Consider the following 20,838-nt stretch of genomic DNA (forward strand, 5'->3'; position numbering starts at 1 on the left):
ACCTGGGGGTCCTTGTGCATGAGTCACAAAAACCCAGTCTGCAGGTGCAGCAGGTGATCAAGAAGGCGAATGGGATGCTGGCCTTTATAGCGAGGGGGATCGAATATAAAAGCAAGGAGGTCTTGCTGAAACTGTACAGGGCACTGGTGAGGCCGCAGCTGGAGTACTGTGTGCAATTGCACAAGGATATTTTGGCCTTGGAGGGAGTGCAGAGGAGGTTCGCTAGGCTGATACCAGAGATGAGGGGGTTAGACTATAAAGAGAGACTAAATAGACTGGGTCTGTACTCATTGGAGTTTAGAAGGATGAGGAGGGATCTTATAGAGATGTATAAGACAATGAAAGGGATGGATAGGGTAGAGGTAGAGAGACTCTTCCCGCTCAGAAAGGATAGCAGGACTAGAGGGCACAGCCTCAAGATTGGGGGGGGGGGGGGGGGCGCACAGTTTAGAACGGAGTTGAGGAGGAACTTCTTCACTCGAAAGGGTGGTGAATCTCTGGAATTCTCTGCCCATTGAAGTGGTGGAGGCTACCTCGCTAAATATATTTAAGTCACGGGTAGATAGGTTTTTGACAGACAAGGGAATTAAGGGTTATGGGGAGAAAGTGGGAAAGTGGAACTGATCCACTTCAGATCAGCCATGATCTTATTGAATGGCGGGGCAGGCTCAAAGGGCTAGATGGCCTACTCCTGCTCCTATTTCTTATGTTCTTATGCTTGTCTGACATCCAATATTGGATGACCAAAACTTTCTTCCAGCAAAATACTGAGAAGGATCCCTCTCTCCCCATAAAATCCTTCCCTGACACTTATTTACGTCCATGTGGAGTAAGTGGAGTAAAACCATTCACGATCTGGTGTTATATTTGACCCCAAGATGGGTTTTTGGCTACAAATCCAAATTATCACCAAGATTATTTGCTTCCACCTCTGTAACATCACTTGTCTCTGTCCTTGCCTCAGCGTAGCTGCCACAGAAATCCTCATCCATGTCTTTGTCATCTCTAGAATTAACTATTCAGAAAGACTCCTGGTTGGTCTCCCACATTCTACGCTCTATAAGCTTAAGCTTATTCCCTCATCTGTTTGTTTACCATGGCTCCTGGTTCAACATGCCTCAATTTTAAAATCTTCATCCTTGTTTTCAAAATCCTCCATTGCTTAGCCTCTCCCTATATCTGAAATCTCCTTCAACCTTATAAGCCTTCAGGGTCTCTGTGCTGTTCAAATTCTGGCTTCTTGCGCATCCATAATTTTAATCATTCTAACATTGGCACCTGTGTTTTCAGCTACTTTGGTCCTAAGCACTATATTTCTTCCTCTAATTGTCTTTCTATCTTTTTCTTCTTCAAAGACGTTCTCTTAAAACCAACCTCTGTGATTAAGTATCTGTTCATCTATCCATAGAATCATAGAATATCTACAGTGCAGAAGGAGACCGTTTGATCCATTAGGTCTGCACTGGCTCTCTGAAAGAGCATCCCATCCAAGCCCACCCTCTGTCCTATCCGTGTAACCGCATGCATTTACCCCGCTAATCCTCCTAACTTACATATCTTGGGGTAATCTAAGGGGCAATTTAACATGGCCAATCCAAAAAAACTGCACATCTTTGGACTGTGAAATCTGAAAACCCGGAGGAAACCCACGCAGAAAAGGGGAGAATGTGCAAGCTCCATACAGTCACCCAAGGCTGGAATTGAACTTGAGCCCTTGGAGCTGTGAGGCAGCAGTGTTAGCCATTGTGCCATCTTGCCATCCTTCCTTGTATATCCTCGTAGCTCAATATTTTTATTGAGACCGCCACTGGTTAAACACTGAAGCATGTTTTACCATGTTAGATTTGCTGTATTAACTGAAGTTGCTGTTGTTCAAACAATTTCTCCTGGTCAGCTAATGAAGGAATACTACTGATAGCACTCTATTAGAGAGAAGGCGTTCATATCAAAGGCAAATCTAGAAGTAAACACAGTTCACATTACCCCAGTGACAATATAGTACATCAGTACAGATATTGAGAGTAAAGCTTTGGGTTCCAATATGGTAAAAGAAGGATGTTAGTTTTTCTTCCAAGTTGATAAAGGACCAGTGGCACAAATGTTAGAATATGGATATTTGTATCACATGATCTTTGAATGGGAGTCTCTTGATCTCTGCCAAACCATCTGGGAAAGATCTAAGTTAAGATGAGATACGGAAGGAGATAAAGTTGTGCCAGGAAGTCAGTCAACATTCTCAAATTTTGTAAGGCGTAGGAATAGTGTGACCTCTGCGGTAACCTGGGAAAAGATCATCTGCCTGCCAAGCTTAGTAATGGAGTAATGGGCTTTAGTGGGCCTTGGGGTTGAGCCAACAGTTGGAGAGGATGGGGAGAGGGAGTGATGGAGCAGATGGGAAGACAAGGCAAAAGAAACCAGAGCCTAAATACTCAGCAATGTATGTTTGCTGTCTTATTTAGAAGGGGATTCAAAGTATTTTACAGCCCTAATCAAGTAAAAGGCACTTTTCACATATATTGAATGAGTTAAATTGTGACTCTTGTATGCATGAAGTGTAAGTTGCATGCGAAGTTTTCAGAGACTGGGTTATTGAGCAGTACAATCTGGTTTACAGTGTAATTAGCAAGTTAATTAATATACAGCCTGTTTTTTTATATTTGGTAGTCTTCTTGCTTTTGAGTCAGAGTGTTATGGATTCAGGTCCTACTCCAAAAACTTGAACGCACAATCTAGGCTGACACTTGACTGCAGTCCTAAAGTGATGCTGCATCATTAGCAATTACATCCTTCAGACAAGGTTAAATTAAGTCTGTCTTTTTAGGTGGACATAAAACTCCAATGACGTTTTCAGAGAAGAGCGTGAGAGTTTTCTAGATTTCTTGGTCAACTTTTATCCCTCGACCAACTCCATTGAGGCAGTTTATGTCATTGTTTGTGGGGTCTTGCTTTGTGCAAATTTGCTGCATTTGACCAACAGACATTGGAGCAGAAGTAGACAATTTGGCCATCCAGTGCTCCACATTCAGTAAGATTATGACTTCTCCACTTTATCCCCATAACCCTTTATTTCCTTACTGACTAAAAATGTTTATTTCAGCCTTGAGCGTACTTAATGACCCAGCCGCTACAGCCCTCTGCGGTATCGAATTCCCCAATTCGTTACCCTCTAAGAGAAGAAATTCCTCTTCATCTCTCATAAATAGGCAAACTCTTACTCCTAGACTCTCCCACAGGGTAAATAGTTTCTCAGCATCTACCCTGTCAGGCACCCTCAATCCTGTTGCCAAAAACCTCCGACCTCCTCCATGGCTGGTTTTGTTCACTGCAGCTGCATTGAATGGACTTTTGACTGGTGCCAAATTCTCCATTTTTGCTGGTATCAGGGCAGGAATGGACAAGATCAGCTACCATCCTATATAGCTCAATAAGGTCACCCCTCATTCTTCTAAACTCAAATGAGCACAGACCCAACCTACTTAATATCTCCTCATAAGAAAATCCTTCTATATCCAGGATCAACCTAATGACATTTCTCTGGACTATCCGTATTTTTTTTTTAGGAAAGGGAAGCAAAACTGTTCACAGTATTCCAGGTGTGGTCTAACTAGTGTTTCCATATTTTTTCCTCCGTTCCCTTTGAAATAAAAGCCAACCTTCCATTTGCCTTCCCAATTACCTGCTGAACTTACAAGCTAGCTTTTTGTGATGTATGCACAAGGACTCCCAAATCCCTGTACTGTAGTTTTCACCAGTTAAATAATATTCGGCTCCTTTATTCTTACTACCAAAGTGCATGACTTCACATTTTCCTACATTATATTCCACCTGCCAAGTTTTTACTCACTCACCTAACCTGTTTATATCCCTCTGATTTACCTGCATTACGAAGTGAGTGCACTCTAAAATGAATTCATTGGCTTTGAAGGACTTTGAGATGTTTTGAGAATGTGAAAGGCAACTCATAAATAGTTTTGTTGATTTTGCTCAGCAATGTTGTTTGATGTCAGGAATTTCCAACATTATTGGAGCTGTTGAGAGGAATGCAGTGAACCTCTATTCCACATAGACAAGAGTCCTGGTCTTCAACAGTGTTTAATTTTTCAATTTCCTCCCTCAGAATGTGGAATTACCAGATTCTTTCTCTGTGGAGTTGAAGTCCCTTTTGGAAGGCCTTCTACAGCGAGATGTTGCCAAGCGGCTGGGGTGCCTAGGACGAGGGTAGGCAGCAGATTTATGTTTTTCTTGTGCTGTGGAGCAGGTTATCGACCTGTAACATTATGTATTGTGGATGTGGCTTCTCATATGTTGAATACAATAAGATAAATGATGGCTGACAATAAAAATGGCCCTGAACTTCTGATCTCCAGAAAGTGTGCTGGGGGAGTCTTTGTAAGTTTCTCTCATCCCCATCTACCCTGCATACCATTGCCCAAAGTGCCCTTTCCCACTCTCCCTCAAACTCTCCCAACTGCCCTCCTGACAGTCCTGACTACACCCCTTCCCCCTGACCAGCCAACTTCCTTTCCCATTGTCACCCAACACACCAGCCCCAACTCCTTGTCACTTGGTCTCCTGACCTGAAGTCCCCACCCAATCACACTAACCCCTCACCTACTTACCTTACACACTTACCTTCTCCATAGCTTCTCAAAGTGGCTCGCACCTTTAAACTAACCTGACTTATGGTAGCTAGCGCAATAAAAAGGCTTCATTTTCTCCAATGCTATTGGCCTGTAAAGGAAGGACTGGGAACCAGGTATGCTGCACATTTCTCATCAGGCCCAACATGGAGGTCCAGATGAGAAAGGTGCAGCTCCAAACTAAGCTTCGTAAAAAGGAGTGTTAATTTGTCTGTTTGTTGCTCTCCAGAAGTTCTTGCCCAATAATTCACTTTTATGACACTAATGACTGAAGGTACATGAGCTAATGCTGGAATGTATATCCTCAGTATGTAATATGACAAAGCTGATTCCATAATTCTAAACAAAATATAGTCTATATGGCTTCATGTTACATGCCATTATTATATGCATGATGCCTTATTACTCAGTGCCAGTATTAGCGATGATGCCTTATTGCTTGGTGCTAGTATTAGCGATGATGCCTTATTGCTCTGTGCCAGTATTAATGATGATATCTTATTGCTCAGTGCTAGTTTTATTGATGATACCTTATTGCTCAGTGCTAGTATTAGTGATGATATCTTATTGCGCAGTGCCAGTGTTAGCAATGATATCTTATTGCGCAGTGCTAGTATTAGTGATGATATCTTATTGCTCAGTGCCAGCATTAGCGATGATACCTTATTATTCAGCGCCAGTATTAGCGATGATATCTTATTGCTTAGTGCCCAGATTAGTGATGATGTGTTATTACTCAGTGCCAAGGTTTGTGATGATAATATGTTGCTGAATGCCAGGGTTAGTGATATTTTATTGCTTGATGCCAGGATTGGCAGTGATGTTTCATTGCTCATACCAGTGTTCATGATAATATCTTATTGCTCACTGCCAAGGTTAGTGGTGGCGATACCTCATTATCTGGTGCCAGTATTAGTGATAATATCTCACAGCTCAGTGCCAGCACTCACAATGATCATTTGATGCTCACTGCCATGGTTAGTGATAACTTCTTACTCAATGCCAGGATTAGTGATGATATCTTATTGTTTAGTGCCAGTGTTAGTGATGATAACTTGTTGCTCAGAGCCAGTATTAGATGATATCTTGTTGCTCAGTAGCAGTTTTAGCAATGATATCCATTCGCTGAGCACCAGTACCAGTGTTAGTGATGATACCTTAATGTTCAATAGCAATGTTAGTGATGATATGTTGATGCTGTGTGCCAGTGGTAATAGTGATATCTTGTTGCTCAGTGGCAGGTTTATGTATATTTGCTTAAAGAGGGGTTGCTGTTGATTTGTGTCATTGTTAAAGATTATATCTTGTTTCCTCTTCCAGGATTACGAATTAGCTCTGACACTTTAAACTGCATGGAATGATTATATTCTGTTGCACACTGCCAGACTTGATGATTTTGTATTACTTACTCACATATTTACTGATTGAGCCTGGCACTTAACATCAAGAAACAATAATTATATTTCGCTGCTAGTGCCAGCATAAATGATTATGTCTTGTTCCTTCATCCCACGATTAATCATTTTTTGTTGCTCAGTGGTAGCTTTACTAATTTCAATTGTTGCTCAATGCTAGTATCACTGATATCAGGGCACGTTGAGAAGGCAAGGAAGTCATGCTAAACCTTTATAAGTCACTTGTTAGGTTCCAGTGGGGTTATTGTGCTCAAGTCAGAACCACACACTTTTGGAAGGTTGTCAAGGCCTTGAAGAGAGTCCAAAAGAAATTCATTAGGATGGTACAGGGTGAGCAATTTCAGTTGCATGGAGCGATTAGAAAATAATTTATTGTTACTCAGTGTCACTGATGATATCTTGTTTCTTGGTGCAACTATGTCTGAACATATGTTGTTGTCTAATGCCAGGGTTACTGATTATTTATTTTATCTCTACAGAGCTGTAGAAGTGAAAGAGCATCCTTTTTTTAAAGGTATTGACTGGCAACAAGTCTATTTGCAGAAGGTAAGACATGCCTGATTTTATGTTTCCTCTAAGTAACAAGTGAAGAATAGTGGAGTATTGCTGCATGCTGAATTGTCTTGCACAGTGCCATCAAGTGGTGAGGTTTGCACCAGCGTGCATAGGGAAATTTAGGATTTTCTTTAAACATCCCTATTTTCCTTCATTTCTTTAATTGTGTTTTCTGCTTTGCAAAGCATTTCACTTGCTCTGTAGCTCCTGGGCCTACCCTAACGCAAACAGGCAACTGTTCCTCAGCCACAATCTTGCACCTTTTTGTCCAAAAATATACTTTATTTCATAAAATGTGCAAAAGTACATTGCAAAAGGTTTTGATTTCAAACTTAAAGAAAATTCAGGGCATATAAAAATGATCTGATGGGGAGTGCTTTTCTCACTGCCAGCCAAGCTATGTCTTGTTTGAAAGTTCTGGTGATGAGACATTCTGCAAATCTCTGAACCAATATTCCAGTGGCCCAGATTAATGTTTTGCGGACGTGGGTTTAAATCCCACCACAGCAGCTGATTAATAAATCTGAAACTAAAAGCTAGTCTTTAGAACATTAGTCTGAAACTAATGTTGACCATGAAGGAAATATGCCATCCTTACCTGGTCTGGTTTTCATATGACTCCAGACCCACAGCAACGTAGGTGACTCTTTGATGCCCTCTGATAAAAAAACCTAGTATGCCACTGGGTTGTAACAAACCTCATGGAAGCGTTTAAAAAGGGAGTGAAACCAGATAAATTACCTGGCAGGCATCGGAAATTGCAATGGCAAACCTAGCCCTGCCAACACTGCAAAATCCGCCTTATAAAAAGTTAATGCCAAAAGAGCTGTCCACAAACCAGTCGAGCAGCACTTTGACAGACAATGTCCCAGACGCTACCATCACTATCTCTGTGTATGTCCTGTCCCACTAGCAGAGCAGACCCAGCAGCGATGGCAGCACAATGGCATATTGTCGGGAAGTAGTTACCTTGGGAATCTTCAACATTGGCCCTGGAAGCCATGAAGTTTCGCAGTATCAAGCCAAACATGGGCAAGAAAAGCTCCTGCTGATTGTTACCTATATTCGTGCCCCAGCTCCTGCCCTGACTCCCCACAGCTGATGATTCAGTAAATGTCCATGTTGAACGTCAATTGGGAGAAGCACTGATGGTACAAACACACAACAAAATGTGCTCTGGTGGTGGACTTCAACGTCCATTATCAAGAGTGGCTTAACAGCACCACTAGTGACTGAATTAGCTGAGTCCTAAAGGACATAACTGCTACTCTGAGCCTGTGGCAGATGTGAATGAACCAACAAGACTTTGTCCACACAGACTAACTGGCACAGGTGCATTTCTCCTTGGCAGTACTGGTAGAAGTTAGCAGTGCACAGTCCTTGTGGAGATAAATTCCCATCTCCACACTGAAGATACCCTTTACCTTATTTTATGGACTGTGCTAAATGGAATAGATTTTGACAGATCTAGCAACTTAGAACTGGGATCAACGAAGCACTGTAAGCTACTAGCCCAGCAGAACTTACTCTGCAGAGAGTAACTCGCCTTCTGATTCCTCAAAGATTGTCCACCATTTATAAGGCACTAGCCAGGACTGTGATAGAATACACAGCACTTGGCTGGATGACTGTAGCTCCAACAACACTCAGTAAGCTCAACACCATCCAGGACAAAGCAGCCTGCTTAATTGGCACCCCATCCACCACCTTAAACATTCATTCTTTCCATCAACGTACACAGTAGGGTCATTGTGTACCATCTGCAAGATGCACTGCAGTAACTCATTAAGCCCCCTTTGACAGCCCCTTTCAACCCAATGAGTGCTATCACCTAGAAGGGCCAGGGCAACTGATGACTGGGAACATCAATCCCTGCAAGTTCCCCTCCAAACCATATTCTGTCCGGCCTTGGAAGTCTACTGCTGTTTCTTCACAGTTGCTGGCTCAATATCCTGGAACTAACTTCCTTGGCATTAATTGAGTTGAGACTCTATTTGTAAAATCAGTTATGAATTGAGCCAGTGTTAGTGCAGTGGGAGGACTGAGAGTTCTGAAGAAGCATGGAATACTAATGAATCTCTGAAAAAGACACTGTGAGGAATGTTTCAACAGATACTTGAGTCACCTAGCTCCCCGACCTAACAAAGTTAGGTTTGAGATCTGGGTTGAAGGAAAGCAGGAAGCTCCTGGTCAATCCATTTAAATATTTTACCCATGAGCATCACCTGCATTGATGTTTGCAATATGTCAGCTAACATCTTCAACCTGGCATCACGATCACTCCATCCAAGAATCTCAAGGATGCCCCTCGTAAGTCAGGTCTGCATTGCCACCTGAAATCCCAATTTCTTTGATGAGAAGTAGCCTGATATTGAACTTTTCTTGGAAACAGGTTTGTATCCCTCTGGAAAATTTGTGAATGCTGATTGTCACCTAAGAACCCATGGGTAAGAAGACCCAGATGAAACTGGGCCCAGGCAAGGCCAAGACTGACGTAGTGGAAATTGGCATGCTCAACTAACTGTCTGGAAAATTATACTCCTTAGAGGATAAGCCTTGGCTTGTGGGATGTGTATATGTACTTCAGAAGCACGTTCTCTACATACTAGATGATGTTTCTAGATAATGTTACAGAGCAATTTCTAGATTGTTGCAAGCTTCACATTCCAAGCTTTACATGGCATCAGCATATTGTTCAGTGTAGAACAACAATTGATTATTCAATGTTGAATAAAATACTATATCCTTTTGTTTTCCTTGTATTGTTAAGCATCACTAAAATTTTAAATCATGACGAGTCGCTTCCTTAATTAATAAAATAGCTGTAATCTGTCTGGGACAGGATGCTGAATTCGAGTCAGCATAACTGTCATGTTAGAATGGATGAAGGTCTCTGTACTTTTACACAAACTGGCCAAGGCACTTAGCAACAGGGAGGCTGTTTCTGTCCATGAGTCCTGGGTCTGGAATTGTATGACTAATAGAATGAATATGATGGCAAATAACAAGACTAGTGGTATTCTTGCTGTGGTTGCTGAAATCATGATTAAGTAGAAACTACAGTCAGCTAGACACTCAGTGCATTATTACTGATAATTGCAAAGAAAAGGGGAACCTTTAGGAAAAGCTGGAGGCCTTCAAAGTTAAACTTGAAATCTCTTTGGAAAATTGAACTATTAAAAAGGTAGATTATACTGCAGCTTCTCATGAGACAGAAAGGTTATTAGAGAGATGCACTAGGATCAGTGGGTTTCCTTCATCTGCAAGGGTGAGCAAGTGCACAAAAGTGATTGTAAATGGCTTTTACATTGGCTAAAACCTGCCATCAGCCATGATCTTAATTATTCATCTGGATTGACAAGTCGGATGTTCTAATAAAGCTATGAGGGAATGCTTTATGTTAGGATTTATCATTCTGTATTGACCATCTTGAACAATGGGCTAACTAAATAAGAAGATGGCACTCCCAAGTACAACCTTGCATGGTTCAACAGAAATCAGTGCTTTTGAGATCTGGTAGATGCCAAGTTCAGTCTGGATGGCTGTCTGCACTGAAGAGGAAAGAGATGTATTATGGTCTGTCTAAGTAAAGTTCAGAAAGGATTACATTTATGGCTTAAAGGAGGTGCCTAAAGAGTTCTCCTCCATAGTTCAAAACTCCTAAACTGGCAATGGAAGAGCCACTTCCAAGCCATAAAAGAAACCCAGGACCAAGCTATGCAATGTGTTTGTCACAGATGAGATTGCTACTATCAGTGGAAGATTTTATGTGTGTCCATTCATGACTTTATTAAACCTGACCAATTTATGCTGTGATTTTCTGCCAAATAAAAACTGATGACGCTGGATACAACTGATTTTATTAAGAACTCAACAACCAGTAGAGAGAAGAGAGTTTTAACCTTCAGTTAGATTCAACCAGGTGGTAGTTATGGAAAGACTATATTTTAGCTGTCTATCACAATTAATCCAGTTCTGAGCTGTGATTTTTGTTTTGCAAAAACTTCACCACCAAGAATGATTTCCATGAGTGATAACAGACAAAAAAATCAAACACATGACAGATGTCATGGAATCATATCTGTGGTTCTGATCTCTTACAGTGCAACACTTATTTATTATTTTCATCCTGTTTCTTTGTTTCAAGTATCCACCTCCACTCATTCCTCCTCGGGGAGAGGTGAATGCAGCCGATGCATTTGACATAGGATCATTTGACGAAGAAGATACAAAAGGCATCAAGGTACTACGTGCATATTCTTGTATTGTTTTTTTCTGTGGACATGGTACCATGTCATACTAGTATATCCTAGTAAAATAAGAAGTATTAATGAAACAAGTGGCACTCATGTAATGAGCAAGTGCAAATAGCATAAAAACTGAAAATTCTGAAAATACCCAACAGGTCAGGCTGCATCTATGAAGAGCAACACAACGTTAATATGTCAGGTCAATGACCCTTCATTAGAACTGTGTTTCAGTGATAATGCTGTGACCTTGTGCACTTATTATGCACTTGCATAATGGACAATACTGGTGGCATTCCTAACCAGAATGATGATAGGTGCCGATTGGACCTCAGTTATGGTAGCACCTATATAACCAGTACCTATTGGTCCATCTGTGCAACATCCTGAATAATCAGACTTGGTCCACCTGTGCATAATAGTAACATCTGAGTAACCATCAGATGTTTTAATAAATACAGTGTTTGTGGCAGACATGTAACCTGTGGATTCTGTACAGTCAAGTAATGAATGAATGTTGGTGAAAGCTGTGGAGACGTATGTATATAACTGAGTAGAATAGGCAGATTACTCTTGATTAGTCATTGGCCTTTGTGTGATTGCCATGGCCTGTGTATTGTGGCTTTGTCCCATTTATGATAGTGGCTTTCCCCTATCTCAATTCCTGTTTGATATTGGATGTTTTATAAATCTGAAACAATGGAATTTCAGGTTTTGGGCACCTCAGGGCTGGAGGAATGTCTAGAATTGTGGAATGCCCATGAGTAGGAGTTCTGGTATACAAAAAAAACAAAAGTTATGAAAGAACATTTTAAGAAGTTTGATTTCAAGAGAACATACTTTCAGATGGTAAATGTCTAAAGTTAACAAAGCAACCAAATACAGCACACTGGGCAAAGTACTTTGAGGTATGTACATCAGGCTCTAAGGAGCTAAAAACATGGTATTAGTAAAATAAAATGGCCAGATTGAAATCCAGCCAAATATCAATGGAAATGAAGTGAGATTTTGTTAAACGTTTAATTGTTTTCAGAAAGTTATGTTAATTAATTTTCTATTATTGTTTTTCCCTCCCTCTTGGCATTTTTTCTCCTTTCCCTCTTTCTTTCTCCCTCTCCCTTTCACCTAATTTTCTATTGCCATCAACCTGCATTCTTCCCCTTCCTCTTGTTGCCCCCAACAATATTTTCTCTCTACTACCCATCTTTCTTTCTCTCCCCTGTTACCTGCTATTAAATTCTTGCTCTGTCACTCTCCATCTCTCTTTCTCACTTTGTATATTTTTGTTTTTCCCACATAGCTGTTGGATAGTGATCAGGAACTGTATAAGAATTTCCCTCTGGTGATATCAGAACGATGGCAACAAGAGGTGGCAGAAACTGTGTACGATGCTGTCAATGCTGACACTGATAAAAACGAGGTCAGGAAGAGAGCAAAGAATAAGATGCTTGGTCATGAGGAAGGTAGGAAAGTTCACTAATGAGATATTTTCAATGCAGATGCACCATAGATCATTCTCTATAGGCTTGAAATAAAAACTGAAAATGCTTTGAAATACCCAGCATGACAGTAAATGCTTGTAAAGCAACAAGACAAGTTGACTTTTTTGGTGTATAACCTTCATACACAATATGTTGACTTATCTTTTATTTCTACAAATGCTGGCTGACCTATATATTTTCAGTATTTTCACTTTTTATTCTCTATAGCTTTTTTCCTTGTCTTTTGTTCCCCTTGTGTGCTACTAAACTCCTGACAAAAAGGTTGAAAATGCATGTCAATGGATGCTTTAAAATGACATTCTACTGCCTGCTATTTTAACCTCTGCGTATTGGTTGGCCATTCAGCCTCACTAGCCTGTTTTATCATTCAGTTAGATTGTGGCTGATCTGAATTTCAACTCCCATCAACCCATTGTGATTCCATAACCTTTAAAGCCTTTGTCCAACAAAACTTGTCAATTTCAATTTCAAAATTTTCAATTGACCATGCCCAAACCTCAGAGTAGAGAATTTCAGTGTTTTCTGACATCATCTTTGAATGGCCTGGCCTTAATTTTAAGGTTATACACCTCTGTTTTCAAGTCATACACTGAAAGAAGTAGTTTGTCTCTATTTACAGCATCAAATCTTTAATCATCTTACATGCCTCAATTAGATTATGCATTAATCTTCCAGACTCAAAAGAAGACAAGCCTTGTTTATGAAACCTGTCCGTGTTATTAACCCTTTTCTAACAGCTGTCCCCTTCTGATGAATCTGTGCTGTCTCACTCCCAAGGCCGCTATATCCTTCCAGAGGTTCGTTATGCATATCTGAATGTAGTGTATAAGGTGGAATTTAATCACACCATAATATTACAGTTATGGGGAGTCAGTGATGTAGTGGCATTGTTCCTGAGCTAGTAATCCAAAAACCTAAGGTCATGGCATTGTGGACCTGAGTTTGAATCCCACCACGGCAGACAGCAGAATTTGAATGCAATAAAAAAAAGTCTAATTATGACCATCAAACCATTGTCATAAAACTCCATTTGGTTCACTAATATTCTTTAGGGAAGGAAATCTGTCATCTGTCTAGCCTACATATGAGTCCAGATCCACAGCAATGTGGTTGACTCTTAAAATGCCCTTTGGCCTAGGCAAGCCACTCAGTTCAAGGGCAAATAGGAATAGGCCCAACCAGTGACGTCCACATCTCATGAAAGAATATTAAAAGGTATATCACACCCCTTTGTATTCCATGGAAACCCTAATGTTCAGTTCCATGGACTAAAGTGCTGCATGCACAATCCAGCATTCTGCTCCTGTCTGGATCATCAAGGATTATGGAATGTCTAGCATGCACAAAGGAAGAATGGAAAGGGGCCTTGCCTGAATGGTGTCTTCTACCTGTATGCAGCCTGTCTGCCCGCAGGGATGCAACCATGCTTACAAGCAAAAAGAAGAAAACTAGGGATAAATTACTTTAAGGAATTCAAAATCAATTTACTTATCCCCATTCCAAGGAGAACCTGGACTAACGTCACTTTTCATATTCCATACAGATTATGCCCTAGGTAAAGACTGCATTATGCATGGTTATATGCTGAAACTTGGAAACCCTTTCCTGACTCAGTGGCAACGTCGTTATTTCTACCTCTTTCCAAATCGGTTGGAGTGGAGAGGAGAGGGCGAGTCACGGGTAAGCGATGTTAGGCTGACAGAAGTGAAGACCCTGTTCTGTGAGTAGGTGTATCACTGTCAGAATAGCACCAGGAGAATGAGAATTGTACCAAGGTTAATGTCTCTCACAAAGCATCTTTGAGTGTTGAGTGTATGGGGCACTAAAGATAAAACACATTAGTGTAGAATTAATTGGATGAATTCCTGTTTATCTAGCCCATGATATTTTATTAAATCTAATATGCCAGGCACACACACGTAAGAAATACCATACCAATAACATATATCCAATAAAAAAATCTACATACCAATAAATTAACTTGTTTGAAAACATAAGTAATAAATCCCTCAGTGAATTATAGTCAGTGCATGCATTGGCTAACAATCACATTCTGCAGCTCCTCATCATCTATTCTGTCACATGGTGTTATTAGGAACTTAAAATGCTAAAGGCATGATATCAAGCTAAAGTTTAAATAGGAGCTATATCAGAAATTTTCCACTGCAACACAGCCTGGTATTCAGGGAGCGTAGAAAAAAATGTTTAAGTTGCTTGATTTTAATCTATTCATGTTAATGCACAGAAAATCGGAAAAAAGGGAATGGAGTTGTTTTCTGATCATTAACGCCAAAATAGAAAATCTCCTCTTAAATTACTACAGTGTTGCCTTAGTGATTCCAGTAATTTTGTCATGAAACATTTTTTCCTGATAGTGTATGTAATGTCTTAATTTTAAACTCTCTGGATAAATTTTGAAAATTAATTCATAGAAGTGAAATTGTCATGTCAAGCAATGGCAGAAGTTACTTCTTCATTCCGATGTCTCAGTTTTAGTTTCTTTCCCATGACATCTTTCAAATTTGTTCAAGTAATGGCTTAAATAGATCCCAATTTAAAATAAGGTTAAGAAATGATTAAATCAACCTGATTCCCCAAATATTTTCAAAACAAGAAAATCTAGATGAGCTCCTTTGCGCACGGAATGATGAAAACTGCACAAGATCTTTTAGAAGGGTGTGGAGAGGAACTTCAGTAGCCCAAATCTCCACCTTCCTAGGTCTTTTAAAGATTGTAATATACTATCAGTCATTCTGAAGTGTCTCATGCAGCAGTATATCTCCAAAATCAGTTAGGACAATATATGATGCATTCTTGAAATCTTGTGAAGTACAAAGTTTCAAGATAATTGTGGTTGAGGAATGCCATTCCTCCTTTCTTGTTGCTTTTTAAACAATTCAATAAAATTCATTCTACTTTTCTATTCAGAAGTCAATTTCATGCATTGATCACTCTCCTGAAGAAAACTTCTAATAAAAATCCTAAACTTCCTATTTATTAGTTCCAACTTCTGGCCCCTTGTCCCCTTCTTGCAATTTTATTTTCTAACCTAACCCTTCTCATATGATTTGTGATCTTACATACCTTTATTGAATCATTTCGCCAACACTTTCTTTTAACGCTGATCAGCTAATGTATCTCCAGTATTACAGCATAACTCGTACCGCTAAGATTGGAGATCATCCTTGTCACCTTTGGTACTGTCTTTAACTCTCTCACACTGCTGTGTCTCAGTGCTCAGAGTTAGGCACAGTACTTAAGGTGTTTATTACTTTATCACCGTCAAATATGAAGCAAGAAAGAACTTGCATTCATATAGAATCTTTTCACCCTCAAGATGTCTCAGAGCCCTTAATACCTAACAAATTGTTTTCAGAGTTTAATGACTGATATTGAGGCAAGCATTTCAGCCAGTTTGCACACTGCAAGGACCCACAAAGAGCAGTTAATAAAAACTATTGTTGTTGAGGGGTGGATATTGGTCAGAACTTCAAGAACACTATTACGATTCTTCAAATAATGTTGGGATATATTTTATGTTCACTGGAACAGGCTCATGGTTTGTTATCTAAAAGATATACCAGCACCAACAATGAACTATTCTGTCAGCACTTCACTGAAGTTGTCAGCTTAAGTTATATATTCAAATCCATAATTTGAATATATAACTTTAGCCCACAGCCTTTTGACTCAAATGCAAGTGCTATCACTAATCAAAGTTAACAGTATAGTTCATCATTCTGATATTAATTATTGCCCTGCATTGGTTGGGTATGTTGAACGTTGGATCCTCTGAAACTCCTAGGTCTTTTTCACTTTCAACTATTTCAACATCATTCATACATACACGTTATGCCTGTTTCCTTCTGACATAAATTGTCTTTTATTTATTTGTATTGAATTGTGGAGCTTACCACTGGCCGTTTTTTCAAAGAGATTGAGATGCATTTTCACACAGGAATCATTCTGAATCCATGTTAACTGTTGTCAATTATTATTTTAATACATCTAATTTTTAAGTTCCCCGGGTAATTGAGTCTACACAAAAAAAATCAATTAAGATTACAGGTTTATAGTTGCCTCTGTTTGATTTGATATTTTTGAATTTGCATCATTCTGTTGTCCTGCTTATAATGCGCTGGTCCCTTCTCATTGCCTAATCAGATACTCATTACTTGTTATAAGAGTTTACAAGGATAGTAATGTCACACTATTTGCAGGAAGGGTAGTCTTCTGACATTGGACCAGTAGAAAAGGAAATTTGCATTGTGTCTAGCTGGTCTTGCACCTGTTTCAGAATTGCTCAATCACACTGCGTAGAAGGAGCTTAAATCTGTAGCTAACCATTCTGTGCCTGACTCAGACTGACCAAATTGGGTAATGGAGAAAGATCTTCACTTTGTATCTACTCTAACATTCTGACACGTAGTGCTTAACAAAATAGCCAAGCAAAAGAAATCTCACAGACATAATATACTTCTCCATAATTATTGCAAAATATCCCCTGGAAACATTCAAAAGGAAACCCAAAATAAATGATTAATTGCAGCAGGCAAACTGCATGGTATTTGTACAGCATAATCTTTAACTCAGCCACAACCAGCATGCAGGTGGAATAAATGGCACTTGTGCAAGATGATTGGCTCTGCTTCAGATCCAAGGATTGATGTGTAAGATGAAAGGAAGATGTATGCTGAACACATGTTGAAAATAAGCCACTGATTTAAGGTACACTGTATACAAACATGCACCTACTTTGCCTGCATTGAAAGATCATGCCACACTAACACGTTATTGTTTATCCACTGCAGTTAGTAATTTATTTTGGGTGTCTTTTTGCATTTTTCCAGGAAATGTTTTGTGCTCATAGTGGTGAGGGATGTTATTTCTGGTGAACAGACTTTTTATCATTGCTATGTTGCTAAACATGTAGGCGAGGACCAGCAAAGTTAGATGACGAGTGGTGATCCTTGGTGAGATCCATTTGAATATACCAATCTATATACATATATGTGTGGGGTTTTTTTGTTGTTTTACTTTTTTCAAAATAAATGTTTAAAGTAATCATTTCCTTTTATAATGGAAAACATATTTTCTCTAAGTTAAGTGCACCTTAGATAATGTTTCCAATACTGCAGGTCACACGTGTTTGATCATGCATATATACATAATGGTATTTTGTTTCCACACGAAAAGCCATGATTGGAAGATTCAGTCTGAAGTGCAATCTCAGCCCATGTGACTGCATTTGAAAGTTTAAACATTTGAATTTAACAGGACTTCATTGCAGTGAGTTGATCAGTCGATCAATGCTCTATAAAGTGAGATCTAATCAAACAAAGAATTTGTCATGTTATTTTCCATCTAGGATGCCTGGATTATTTATAAAAGACGTAGGCTGGTAAGAACAATGCTGTCAAACTATAGCATCTATCTTGCTCTCCCATGCTATAGTTGAAGTTTTATGAGTGTATTGTGGGGACGTCACGATGAGCTTTATTAGCATGTAGTTAGTTTTTTTCATCCTACATCGTCTCTCTGTCTCTCATTATTCTCCTCTCCTTCAGCCAGCACTTTAGCAAACTTGATCATACAACTTGAGGAATGCCTTTAAGTCTTACATTTTGTTTATAGTTTCTTCAAAATCATCTTAGCCCTCTTCATTGGGAAGGGAGAGCATCTAGGGATGATATTTTCTTCTGCAGCAGGAAACTAAGTTTATCACCTGGCAATCTTTCCAAAAAATCATCTGAAAACTGACAAAGCTCGAAGGCAATTAAATAACTTGATATAAAGCCATAGTTTATACAGGGCACAGAATCTATATTCATTACCACCTTTCCTGTGTGAATCTCCCCTGGTGGCAACCCTCTCTGTGTAAAAGATTCTATTCCTGATCAATTTGATTGTGATATCCCTGCTGTAATGGTTATTTTTGTGAGTTTTTTTTTTCTACGTTTCTTTACCTTCTGTAAACCACTGTTGCATAAGAATGCAAGTTTGAAATACCTGATGTTAGTGAGTACCAACACGACATCATATTCACATGATGAATGGATCCAACCAAATATTTCACGGGCAATAATTGAGAACATGACACAACAGCATGTAAAAATGTAATATGTTATCCATAGGTTCATTTTTAAGTCATTTATTTAACAATCCATCTCTACCAGTTTTCTCCTGTCCCTGCTGTCCAAATGATCTTGACTGCTTTCTGGGATAGTCATGATGAAGAACATTCAATTCATAAAGACCATTTTATTATGATTAATTTAGGTAGCAATAACATTATCTGATCCCTGCAAATAGCCCATCTCCTATCTTTCATTTTGAAACATGGCAGAGGAACAGGAACTTCCATTTTGACCATAACTACTTAAAAATAACCATTAAATACCATATGGACCCATGTAAATGTCGAGCTTTTGAAACCAAAGCATTAGGCTAGGTCAAGACCAAAGCTAGGCTAGGTTGATTTATACTTGAGTAATATTTTTGAGGGGTTAAAATTGCAGTGGGGCTAATGCATGACATCGTTGGCATCATTTTGGAGCGGTCTGTTCCGCTGTCTGAGACTCTTCCCTATTCAGTGCCTTCCTGCCTGAATCTCCCACTCGCCGCTTTCCTGCTTGACTTTTCCATTCGCTGCCTCCCTGCCCTACTCTCCTACCCTCAGCTTCATTGCTCACACTCTCTCTCTCACCGCCTCTCTCCTGAGACTGTGCACACAAACAAATGTTTGCAAAAGAAAGCAATGACCAGGAGAGTCGGGCAGGGAAATGGCAGATGGGAAAATAGAGAGTCGGTGAGAGGGAAAGAGCTAGCTTGCGGGAGAGGCAGCAAATGAATGGTAAGTAAAGAGTAAGTTTTTTTTTGGTCAACTTTACACAAGATGGACTACTTTGTAAGTATATACAATACAGAAATCCTCATGTTTATCCAGTACTCTTCCAAAAGAGATCACTGAACAGCAATCAGGAGCAGGAATTTTGGTTAATTATCCCCTCCCTAACCCAGAATTGTTGAACACAGGAGCTAATTGTAGCCCAGGCAGAGATCAACTATCTAATTGCAGACCAGGTTAGCTGCTCTTTTAAAGCCAGCTGACTTATAACCATAAGTTATAAGGTAGGGGGGATTGAATTTAGGAGTCGCAGTGTAATGTTGCAACTGTACACTACTCTAGTGCGGCCGCACTTGGAGTACTGTGTGCAGTTCTGGTCCCCGCATTACAAGAAGGATGTGGAGGCGTTGGAGAGGGTGCAGAGGAGGTTTACTAGGGTGTTGCCTGGTATGGTGGGGAGGTCCTATGAGGAGAGACTGAGGGATCTAGGGTTGTTTTCGTTGGAAAGAAGGCGGCTAAGAGGGGATCTTATTGAAACATATAAGATGATTAGAGGTTTAGATAGGGTGGATAGTGATAGCCTTTTTCCTCGGATGGAGAAAGCTAGCACGAGGGGGCATGGCTTTAAATTAAGGGGGGGTAGCTACAGGACGGATGTCAGGGGTAGGTTCTTTACCCAGCGGGTGGTGAGGGATTGGAATGCCCTGCCTGCTGCAGTTGTAAATGCGTCTAGTTTGGGGGCGTTTAAGAGATCTCTGGATAGGTTTATGGACGAAAAGGGATTGGTATAGGCTAGTGGGTCATTGTTTTTGTAACTGGTCGGCGCAACATCGTGGGCCGAAGGGCCTGTTCTGCGCTGTAATGTTCTATGTTCTATGTTCTATCAGTCTACTGTATTGCAGTCAGAATCCTACTCTACCAAAACCAGCAGGAATTCAAATGCGTTGCAGAGTGGGAGATTGTTGGATTGTGTCCCTTCAAATTGTGCTGGCTGAGGGTCTTTTCTGCAATGAGATGGTTCAGGTGCACTGAGCACTGCTGGCATCAAGTCAGCACTGCACACTGACCGATACCATGATCTGGCTGCACTTTGGATTGTTAAATTTCAAAAGGTAATGTAGCCAAATTTGTAACACGTTTGGTCACTCTCGTGGTATAACAGGAGTAGTTTACATCCAGTCCAACGGGAATAACGTGTCTGTTTTGATTAGTATTCAGAAAGAATGAGATTGAATGAATTGAAAGTTTTTCGAGACAGGTTTTTTCTAGAATTGGTTCTTGAACTCATTTTAATGGCCTTCCCTGGTATTTAATTCCATAATCTAACCACCTTAAGTTTAACATTTCACTCTAATCTCCTAATTGTTAATCTTGAATTTACTAATTTTCAGCTTTTAATGGCTGGACAAGTTGATAAAGCTGTCAGAAGTATATTGGAGATTGGCTTTATATATAGCGCTATGTTGGAGAGGTGTAGCATAATGATAACATCACTGGACCAGTAATCCAGAGACCCAGACTCATGCTCTGAAAATATGTGTTCAAATTCCATCATTAAATTCAGTTCACAAATCTGAAATATAAAGCTAGTCTCAGAAATAGTGACCTTGAAAACTATTATTGATTGTTTTT

The 20,838-nt window shown here is 39.8% G+C and overlaps 1 protein-coding gene across 2 annotated transcripts in view; it reads left to right on the forward strand.

Moving 5' to 3' along the window:
• grk3 (G protein-coupled receptor kinase 3) overlaps positions 1-20,838 on the forward strand; it is a 247,370-nt gene that overhangs the window by 216,335 nt on the left and 10,197 nt on the right. Inside the window, exons 15-20 of one of the 2 annotated variants that reach the window (XM_080208191.1) lie at positions 4,118-4,218; positions 6,535-6,601; positions 10,758-10,853; positions 12,158-12,320; positions 13,903-14,039; positions 17,728-17,760. In XM_080208191.1, coding sequence (XP_080064317.1) covers positions 4,118-4,218; positions 6,535-6,601; positions 10,758-10,853; positions 12,158-12,320; positions 13,903-14,039; positions 17,728-17,760 — 597 coding nt within the window. The remainder of the gene's footprint in view (positions 1-4,117; positions 4,219-6,534; positions 6,602-10,757; positions 10,854-12,157; positions 12,321-13,902; positions 14,040-17,727; positions 17,761-20,838) is intronic. The other variant, XM_080208192.1, reaches the window with a different exon arrangement.

Source organism: Carcharhinus amblyrhynchos, chromosome 20, assembly GCF_965287045.1.
Source record: "Carcharhinus amblyrhynchos chromosome 20, sCarAmb.v2.hapA, whole genome shotgun sequence".
Taxonomy (NCBI): domain Eukaryota; kingdom Metazoa; phylum Chordata; class Chondrichthyes; order Carcharhiniformes; family Carcharhinidae; genus Carcharhinus; species Carcharhinus amblyrhynchos.